Source organism: Gekko japonicus, unplaced genomic scaffold (genome assembly GCF_001447785.1).
Source record: "Gekko japonicus isolate JY-2015 unplaced genomic scaffold, Gekko_japonicus_V1.1 scaffold1202, whole genome shotgun sequence".
In the NCBI taxonomy this organism is placed as follows: domain Eukaryota; kingdom Metazoa; phylum Chordata; class Lepidosauria; order Squamata; family Gekkonidae; genus Gekko; species Gekko japonicus.
The window spans coordinates 392741-403626 of NW_015175394.1; the positions used below are offsets into that span (position 1 = coordinate 392741).

The 10886-nt window shown below is 46.4% G+C and overlaps 1 protein-coding gene across 1 annotated transcript in view; it reads right to left on the bottom strand.

Annotated features, from left to right (window-relative positions):
* The window catches only part of LAMA5 (laminin subunit alpha 5), a 317451-nt gene that overhangs the window by 178254 nt on the left and 128311 nt on the right, over window positions 1-10886 (bottom strand). Inside the window, exons 4-5 of the mRNA XM_015425665.1 lie at window positions 6975-7093; window positions 2048-2218 (exon numbers count right to left, since the gene is read on the bottom strand). Coding sequence (XP_015281151.1) covers window positions 2048-2218; window positions 6975-7093 — 290 coding nt within the window. The remainder of the gene's footprint in view (window positions 1-2047; window positions 2219-6974; window positions 7094-10886) is intronic.

Genomic DNA, 10886 nt, shown 5'->3' on the forward strand with positions numbered 1-10886 from the left:
AGACCGCATGCAGTGCCAGGTGACGAGAAATACCCTGCCTCCTCTATGCATCCACAAGCACAATTTGTGGCTGTCGACTGGGATTGGAAGCCCAGGTAGCCACTCAAAGAGCCAGGACATTCTTCCATGTCCCTGATACCATGATTGCAGCTATCATGTAGCTGTTTTACTGTGCAAAACAAGATTCATCTAAACAGCTGTTGGGTCGGATCCCATGGAGGATTTGTACATAAGGAAAGGAGGGGGTGCAATATTTGCCTACTCCCCTTTCTGTTGCAGAACTCCTCCCCCCTCCAGGCTATTCCAGGGGCATCTGCTGTCCCCTAGGAGCAGTGCTGGAGGAGGGAATTTTGGCATGCAACAAGAGGCACGGAAGTTCTGCTCCAGAGACAGAAATCCCTTCCACTTGCAGAAATCCTCTCTGGCACTCTAAACTACCATGCGCAGGGTGTTACGGTTCCGCAGGGCCTGCAAGACGGAGCTCTTCCACCAGGCATTCAACTAAGGAGCTGCACCTAATGAATTTAAGACCCTATGCCCTAGTACTGACAGCCTGTGTGCCACCGATATGAACTGACATCAAACGTTGATTGCACCTCATTGTAATGCTTTGCTACTATTGCTGCATCAGTATTACGCAAATAGCATACTAGCATTTTATGTTGTGTTTATATTTATAGAATTATAGAATCATAGAGTTGGAAGGGGCCATACAGACCATCTAGTCCAACTCCCTGCCCAATGAAGGACCAGCCTAAAGCATCTCTGACAAATATTCATCCAGCCTCTTCTTGAAAGCTGCCAGTGAATTTCTATTTGTATTTGCTATGTTTTATCTGTTTTAAAACTTTTATGTAAGCCACCCTGAACCTGCTTTGACGGGGAGGGCGGGGTATAAATTAAATAAATAAATAAATAAATAAATACCATCTCTATCATAGCAACAATCATTTCAACGGACTAATTTTATCTATAGAGGACTGGTTTTCTTCTTATTCAGCAACATCTCAATTTGATAATGTTAGAGAAGCCTAGCCCAAAAAGACTGAGAGAGAATGATAAGCGTTTCCCAGTCATACCCCTCCTACACAAAGTACTTAGCACTAATAAGAATAATGACATCTGCCTTTTGCCCGTGTCTGTGTTAAGTGCTGTCAAGTCACTTCCAACTCATAGCAACACTATGAATTAATGACCTCCAAATACTATCGCTAACAGCCCTGCAAACAAAGGCCATGGCTTCCTTGCTTGAGTAAATCCGTCTTGTGGTGGGTCTTCCTCTTTTCCTAGCGTTACTGTCTTTTCCAGTGACTCTTGTCTTATAATGTGACTGAAGTACAGTAGCCACAGTTTAGTCATTTTAGCTTTTAGAGAGATTTCAGGCTTGACTTGAATCGAGAGAACACAGTATCCATAAAACTCTTCTCCAACACCACATTGCAAATGAATCAACTATGCAGATTGCTATATATCTTTCTTTCAAGCATCATCATGCCCATAATGGAAAGGTAAGCAAATTATTCCAACTATTGACAAAGAACAAGAATAGAGGAATGGCTTCTGGCTAAATGCTGTTCACATCAAATTACATTTTTAAAAAAATAAATATCAAATTCCTACACAGAAGTCACAGGTAGGCGATCATACCTTCATACATTAAGTATTGGGAAGTTAACGGCTTCCTACTGTATGCTCATTCAGCAATTATATATGTGTAGGACTGTCTCTTTTTACAAGTTACAGGCACTTTTTGGTGTGAAATTAGTGATGTATGAAGCCAAAAGTGACCGAAACTCAGCCCATGGTTACAGGGGTATATTCAACATGGGCTACAGACCACACTGACTACCTATGAATTCACTGAAAGCAGCACTGAAAAATTGTTTCCTGCTTACCTGGTCAGGAATTTATAATGGTCATTAATGGCTTCCTGCTTCATGCAAAACGCATGGTGTCCTTCCAAGGCAAGCGGTCGTATATGTGTAGTCACCTCTCTCCCACACGTGCAACTGGACTGATAGTCACAAGAAAAACTCAAACGTCTCACCCTCCGAGTCACGGTTGGGTCTCGTAAGGCCTTTCCCATCAAATGCCCAAGTAGGGTGTTGGTCCGCAAGAATCGCAGTCGGATGGTGGTCGCTTTGGTAAAATTTCTCAGGAGAGGGGAATAGGAGAAATTCATGGCTCCTGGACGTCCATTCACCAGAGAGACCACAATCTGCAAAAGGGGAGAGAGAAGGGGAGGGTATCATCAGAGGGTGACTGAATTATGTTTTTATCAGTCAAAGACTAATTTTCCATTGCAATGGATCAATTCAGTTCTTACCTAGGGAACACCCAGCTTCTAGACCAGAGGGTCCCAACAAGGTGTCCGCAGTGGTCATGTGCCCACTGAGACCAAGTGTTTTCAGAAAGTGGGTGGGGCCAGGTGGGGTTTTTGCCCAGCAAGATTTCTGATTGGCCACTGGAAATTTGATTGGCTATTCAGATTTCTGAAAACTTTGCTTGGGCCACCACAGCACAAGGCTCTTCACAGTGTGATTGAAGGTACACTGCAGCAGCCATTTCACAGCTAACTCCACCTACTCCAACAGCCATTTTGTGTCGGCCATTTTGTGCTTGCGCCCACCGCACTGTGTCTGAATTCCAAACGTGCCTGCAGGCTCAAAAGGGTTGGGGACCCCCGTTCTAGACTCTATTTTTATTTATTTAAAATATTTGCATGTAACCTTCCCACCCAATTTAGGATCCTCAAGAGAGAGTAAATAACCAAAACATTAAAACAGCATTTAAAATACAGATAATTATATAAAAGATATTTAAAACAATTAAATAAAACATATAAAAACATAAGCATACAGAACAGAGAGCAATTAAAGTTAGTGAGGGAATGGCAAACAAAACAAAAAAGTCTTCACCTGTTAGTGGAAAACAATAGAAAATGACAGATAAATGCTCCCTTGGGAGGGAGTTCCAGAGTTTGGGTGCCACCACTAGGAAGGCCCTTTTCCAGGTTGCCACCCGTCTAGCCTCAGATGGCTAGAGCAGGTAATCTTATTCTTCTGTACAAGAAAACTAGGAATTAGGGCACTTCTCATTTTACAAAAGCAGATTTCAGCATGATGGCGCCTCAGTTCACACAACGAACTTCCTCCTCCCCTCTCCCCTCCGGATGTTCTAATACCCCATCGCACTTTCTTGTTTATGCAAACCATAAAATATACCATTCCATCTAAACTAGGCAAGCTACAGTTAGCACAAAACAGTTCTCCATGCAAGCTAGAACTGGAAAACCACTTCCAAATATGGTTTCCAATTCTGGTTTGCACAAACAAGGACGCGAGGGAGAGAATCACAGGCTACAAGGAGAGAAAGCCTCTGGCATAAAGAGCTAAACCATGGTTTCCCATTAGGTGTGAACTAAACCAGTAACTCACTCAAGACTACATGCTGAATTCAGGGCCTGGCTGAAACTGTGTCCCTGGTCTAAGTCTCTTCACCAGATCTCTCTAATTCTCGGCGGGGTCGGAGATAACAAGCTACCAAACAATCTCCACAAGAGGGGTCCCCAACCAATGCTCCGTCCATGCTGTGGAGTCTTGTGAGCAAAAATGCTACTTTGTGAGCTACTGGCATTAAAGTTGTGCGTGAGCGATTTGGCTATTGCATAAATTAGTTTGCTCTGGAGCCATCCTTCCTGAGCTAAGACAAAAATGTGTGAGCTATAGGCTAAAAAACTATGAGATAGCTCACACTAAGTCAACTTAGAGGGAACACTGTCTCCCAACCTTTCTAAGCCTATGGGCACCTTTGAAATTCTGGCACAAAATGGGTGCAACAGTATGTGGAGCCAGTCACAAAAATGACTGCCACAGGCCTCCTCACGGGATCAACTGCATTGTGGGCTCTTTTGGGCAGTCTCGTTTAAACCCCCCTCCCCAAAGGTTTTGCGGGCTGTCTTCTGCAGTCCCTTTAAACACCCCCTGGTTAAAGAGACTGCGGAAGAAAATCACAAAACAGCTGAGCGGCAGGCACAATCTGCTCCAGCCCCACACCTGTTTTTCAGGGTTTGCCGGTAATTCCAGAATATATCCAGGATTTTTTCAGGAATTTTTTTCAGTTCTCCCGATAAGGTTTTTTTCAGGTACACTTTTAGCTCGGATAGATGCAAATACATGCCCCTAATACTAATCTTGATGGACTGATGGTCTAATTTGGTACGCTGCAGCTTCCTTTGTTCATGTGTTCAATAGTGTATAAAGTTCCGCTCATTACAACTGCATAGGCCAAAATCCAGTGCTTTGGGGGCAGGGTGGTACTCATACATAAGGTTGAACTAACTCCCACCAATTCCCCCTCGGGAAAGCCACCCCCCACGGTACCGGTGAGTTCCGCTACCAAAAAATCTCTGGCAAAATCCCACACATTCATGAGTTTGTTGTGAGCAAGTGCCACTATTTTAGAGAGTCAGGTTCCAAACTTAGCAGCTACACTGATTTAATTAAGGCCCTTTAGTGGAAATCCTTGCAGAAAAGAAGCTATGCAGATGTATCACAGAACAGTCGTATAGAGAGGACTTGCTGGGTTTTGACGTAAAAACACAGAGTCATGAGTACTTCCCATTCTGCAACTTTCCTTGGCCCATCTCCATAAAGGCCCCTTCACCCATACGCCATTTGAACAGAACATAATGCTTTCTGAACAAGCATGTCTGTGGTTGAATGAACTCTTTACAAGCCATCCCAATCCTTCACTAATTCCAGCAGAGTTTGTAGGCTGAAACACAGTATCTGCACAGCTGGAACAGTTCCGCCAGCGTGACTCAAGATTACTGCAGAATTTAGCAACCGGATGTACCACAGTTTCCCAGAACAGCATCCCATGGCCTATTATCAGCTGTGAATAGCTTTAAAAAAAAGTTTTTAAAAGTAAAGCTCAGTGGGTTGGAAAGGGTATGACCTGGGAGGAGCTGTGGCTCAGTGGCAGAGTATCCCTTTGCATGCAGAAGGTCCAAGGTTCAATCCCCGGCATCTCCAGTTAAAAGGACCAGGCAGTGGATGATGTGAAAGACCTCAGTCTGAGATGCTTCACAGCCACTGCCAGCCTGAACGGGCAGGAGTGACCTTGACAGACCAATGTTCTTATTCAGTCTGGTGGGGATGGTGGCGGAAAGTGCCGTCAAGTCACAGCTGACTTATGGTGACCCCCCCCCCAATGCAGTTTTCAAGGCAAGAGATGTTCAGAGGTGGTTTGCCATTGCCTGCCTCTACGTCACGACCCCGGTATTCCTTGGCGGTCTCCCATCCAAATACTTGCCACTCTGCTTAGCTTCTGAGATCTAACAAGATCAGGCTAGCCAGCTCAGGTCATGTATATAGCATGGTTAGTCTGTATTCATGGATTCACAAGGGGAAAAAATATCAGTGTAGCCTAGATCCTCTGTTTCCACACTTTTTGCAATGTAAGAATGGACTCAAATATATGGCACAGAAACTAAAATCTGGAGAACTTCAGCTTTCATTTTAGAGCAAGTTTTTAGCTATTACAGTTGCAGGATAAGGCTGGGAAGCTCTGGAGGAAGGACCTGAAACTGAATAATTGGTTTCAGAGAACTGGACAGAATTTCTAGGAGTCTCCTTTTTTATTTCAGTCTCCTGTACAGCTCAATACTGGCTGCCTAGCCTCAGTCTCCAAACCCTTCCCCTCCTCACATTCCCCCCCAAAATACCAACCTAACTTTGTCGCCTTAATCTTCACAACAACCTTAATCAGGTAAGAATTTTTTTTTTTATTCCCATTATTATTCTCACTGTATAGCCAGGGAGCTGGATCAGAGAAGGCTTCCCCTGTAAGTCTGTGATTTGGTGGAATTTTAATTAGGCTGTATTTTAATTCAAGCCCAAATTAAATTAAATTCCTATATGGTTTAAGACCAACATACCTGAATGACCACCCACTCCCTTATGAACCCACCTGACCACTGCAGTCATCTTTCTACATCCTGCTTCAGGTGGCCCCGACCTTCTGAGATTAGGCCCTCTCAGTCATGGGACCAAAATTGTGGACCCGTCCTTCAAGGCCCCCTTCTGTTGCTGCCTTCTGCCAGCAGGTGAAGACTTTTTTTGTTTTCTTTGGCATTCTCTCAGTGATCCCTCCCTGCTTCCATTGCAGTTTTTGTGTGTATTTTAGCTCTGCTTTTAATTTTTTTTTAAAAAAAAATGATGTTGGGGGGAGGGTTTAATTGCTTGAATGGTTTCCAGGGGTCATTTTGTAGAAAAAGAGGTGCAGGAGCTCATTAGCATAACTCATTAGCATAACTTATTTGCATATACCACACCCCCTGACATCACCGGAAGTGTGTCAGAAGGCAACACCCACCACTCAGACTCCACTGGACTGTTTTGGATTGCTAGCTGGGGGGGGGGAGGTATGTGCAGATCTGTCCTCGCAGAGGAGGGAGAGCTTGTACCTGCATAAAACTTGGTCTTAAAGGTGCCACTGGAGTGTTTTGGACCGGGGGATGGGGGGTGCTCTGCAACTTACCTTGCTGCTTCTTGCTCTGACTGAGGGCTGATGGGAGCAGGGGGTGGGGCTTGTTGCATGTGCCCGCCCCCTGGGCTCTTTACTGCCGGAGCTCTGCTCCTGCAGGAAATGACCCCTGATGGTGTCTAAGACATAGCTTTCTTCTATATGTTTTTAATTTGTTAGCCGCCTTCATGGCCCTTATGAGAGCACAAAGACAGAGTATAAATTTGGTGAATGAATGAATGAATGAGGTAAAGCAATCAATAAATAAAATAAATGTTTCATATTGCATTTTCAAAACCAGAAATGAGCAAAATCTACGAGCATCTAAACCTGTCTTCAGTACCTCTTGTTAAATACATTTCAATGCTCCCTTATGCTGTGTTGAGATAGGTAACTTTTATTACAGAATCGGAGCTTCCTCAGCATGCAAATCCCAAAGCACTCACCTCTCCATTCTCCAAGGGCACAATGCGGGAGTATTCAGTGGTGCAGATGACATCATCATCTTTGGTGATTCGCTCTACTGTCTTCAGGCCAAACTTCTCTATGCAATCTCTCTTGGAAGCTATTGAACAGAGTTGAGAGACACAAAGATCCAGGTTTTAGAAATGTGAGTTTCATCCTCAGATTCCCACTAAAGGTCCGAAGTGAGATGCAGGCCCACAAACTCTATGGCAGGAGATAGAATGTTTGTGACTTGTGGGGATAGGGGCCCCTGCCTAATGCAAGAAGCACTTTTTGAGCATCCAACAGTATCCAACCCAATATTTTGCAGTTAAATATGCCCTTTATCAGAGCAGATGGGCCATTTACTTTACTGAAGGAAATCCCGATGGATTTCTCTAAGCTCTAAGCTCCACCCACTCCCAGAGTGGGGCCTGCAAGGAAAAAATATGGGTGCTCTAAGCTCCACCCACTTCCACAGTGGGGCCTGCAAGGATAAGTATAGATGTTCTAAGTTCCATCCACCCCCACAGCGAGACCAGCAAGGAAAAGTATGGGTGCTGCTAAAAAAGGGCAAAGCCAGGACCCACAGTGACTATGCCCCTCCTCACCTAGGCCAGTGAAGAGGAGCATGGACACAGTGGTGCCTGGCTTTGCTTTATGCCAGCAGCACCCAAACACCTCCTCATCAGCTTCCACACCCAGGCCAGTGAAGAAGAGCACAAGCACAGGGGCATCAGACTGGTGTAAGTATGGGGCAGGAGGCAAACAGGAGGATGAGCACAGCAGCACATTGCTTCAGCCTGAGAAGAGGAGCATGGGAGGAGGAGGAGGGAGAGGAGGAGGAGGAGGAGTTGGCTTTTATACTCCGCCTTTAACTACCCAAAGGAGTCTCAGAGCAATTTACAATCGCCTTCCCTTCCTCTCCCCACAGCAGACACCCCGTGAGTTAGGTGGGGCTGAGAGAGCTCTGAAAGTACTGGGACTAGCCCAAGGTCACCCAGCAGGCTTCATGTGGAGGGGAATCAAACCTGGTTTTCCAGATTAGAGTCCGCCGCTCTTAACAACTACACCAAACTGGCAACAGTGTCCGGCTTTGCCCTGTGCTCGCCCAGGCACGGTGCAGGTGGCAAGGAAGAGCCTGGCTTCACCTTCTGCTGGCTGGAGGATGCTGTGTCTGGAGAGGAGAAATGGCTTGTGCAATGTGCAGCTGGCAAGGAGGAACGCCATGGCGCTTCCTTTCTCTCCAGCTCGCTCTGCAGCTCTGCATCCAGCAAGGGGGCGTGGCTGTGGGAGGGGGTGTCAGTGGCCATAGGAGGGTACATGACCCCCTCTCTTGTGCCATGTTATCCTCTCAATTCACCCATGCCCTTTGTATGACAACAAAAGTTTATGAGACAGCAGGCACTTGAAACAGTGAAAATCTTAATGGTGTTAAAGCAGATTAACATAGACGTGTTGAAACTTTTTCTTTTCTTTTTTTTAAACCCTGCTGGTTTTCAAGAATGGAAGCCACACACTGATCTACGGCTGGAAATCCTATCCCAGATACTGGTCCCAAGCCTATTCCCCACAGAACTGAAAGCAAAACTTTTTCTTAATCACTAGCTAAGACAGGGGTCCTCAAACTTTTTAAACAGGGGGCCAGTTCACTGTCCCTGAGACCATTGGAGGGCTGGGGGTTGGGGGCAGGGGTGGCCCTGAGTGCGGTGCACATTCCACACATGCGCACTGTGGGCCCAAGACGAGTCGGCTGCTAAGCAGGACAGGCGGCGGTGGCAAAAACACCCGGCGGGCTGGATAAATGTTTTCGATGGGCCGCATGTGGCCCACGGGCCGTAGTTTGAGGACCCCTGAGCTAAGACAAGGAAAGGCAAACATTGGTGTGCGTTGGTGTCTGGAGGAGTTCTGCTGACCCCATTTGACACCCCCCAAACGTTGGGTCTAACCCATTCCCATATACCAGAGACCTTTCCTCTGCTGTGCTGCCGCACTTCAAGGACAGAGATGGGTGCACGGGAAACAAAATGGAAGTCACAGAACTTCCTCGAAGGTTACTGCTGACAAGAAGCAACCTAACTTGTTTGATGGGCTCCACAAACATGTAAGAAAGCCCAACACAGAAAACTCAGCCACAGAAGATATATTTGTTACCCTGTATAGTGTTCCTACTTGGAAAATCGAGAAGTCGATAGGGAGCGGCCATTCATTTAAATAAATAAATAAACAAGCAAGCAAGCCCCAAGTTGGTGGATGAGAGATGCTGAGCTAAACTTGACATTTCCTCAAAATCGCATTCATTTTCACTTGATGTATACCTCACCCACAGATGCCTGAGAGCTGTAGGCCAAAGTTCACTGCCTCCTGGATGTTTGGCATTCCAGCATTAGCAAGGAGATGAAGGCGGGGGGCACAGGGGTATACTGTGGCCCCAGACAGGGTGGTCATTTCCTCAGAAATCTCAAACCTGCCTGGAATTGTTCACATTCCTATATACTCTGCCTTCCCCTGACAAGACAGACCAGTGTTTTGCAGCACCCAGTACAACAGAGATAAAAAGGTGACTCCTGAGTCAACAATAATCTAAACCAGGGGTTCTCAACCTTTTTGAGCATACCAGCAACTTTGGGATTCTGACACAGGTGGGTGGGTGCAGCTACAACTGCCGCAGGAGGCGGAGCCAACCACAAAAGGTCAGGGAGCGAGGTTACGCATAATTCTAATAGTAGCTCCTCAACATTTCAGGCAGAAGCTCTGTTTAACAAGATACCTTTGAAAACAAACATATTGTTTTGAAATATTTTCTCGGCATGCACACAGCTTAGTCACACAGTGAAGACTCTTGTGCTGTGGTGGCAGCCACTGTTCCCTCTAAGCTGAGTGAGTGTGAGCTAGCTCACCATTTTTTAGCCTCCGGCTCACACATTTTTACCTTAGCTCAGGAAGGATGGCTCCAGAGCAAACTGATTTATGCAGTAGCCAAATCACTCGCTCATAGCTTTGATGCCAGTAGCTCAGCAAGCAGAATTTTTGCTCACCAGACTCCACAGCTTAGAGGGAACATTGGTGGCAGCTACTACCAAAGCAATATTTTTAAAGGTCTGTGTAGCCAATTGGATCTCCAATGGGCAATCAGAAGCCCTGCTGGGCAAAAGCCCTATCTACTCCTGTTAGGGTTGCCAGGTGTCCGTCCCCCCCCCCCCGGTCACCGACGAGGCAGGGTTGTCCAATCCAGGTTGAGAAACTCCTGGAGATTTGGGGATGAAGTCTGGGGAAGACAGACACCTTAGCGGGGTACAATACCATAGAGCCCACCCTCCAAAACATCCAATTTTCTCCAGGGGAACTGATCCCTATAGTCTGGAGATGAGCTGTAATTCCAGGGGATCCTCTGGTCCTATCTGGATGCTGTAGCAGCCAGGGCTGAAGTGCTAGGAAAGTCAAGTAACGAATAAATTATACACTGCAAGAAACTTTTGTAAATTAATGTGTTCTGTTTATAACTATCATTCTATAAAGTGCATTGTGTATTATTATCTATATATCTAATACCGAAGTCCCCCCGTCTGTGCGGATGCTTATATCCACACATCGGGGGGACCTGGAGGGGAGGGAGAGGTTTGTGTGCACGTGGGGAGGTCCCCACGTGTGCACAAAAATCCGAAATGTTGAAAAAAAATCGGGGGATGTTTAAATCCCCTCGAAACTCACAGAGCGTCCCCTGCGCATGTGCAGGGGACGCTCTGCGAACGCCGACGCCGCTTGGGAGGGAAGCGGCAAATGGCGAGCAGGGAGCGAGAAGCCAGAGTGGCTCGCCGCTCGGCCCTCAGTTCGGAGCCGGGGGGAAGAGAAAAAGCAGCCGCCACCACCGCCACTTGGGTGCTGGGGGGGGGGGAGGAAACAGTGAGGGGCGA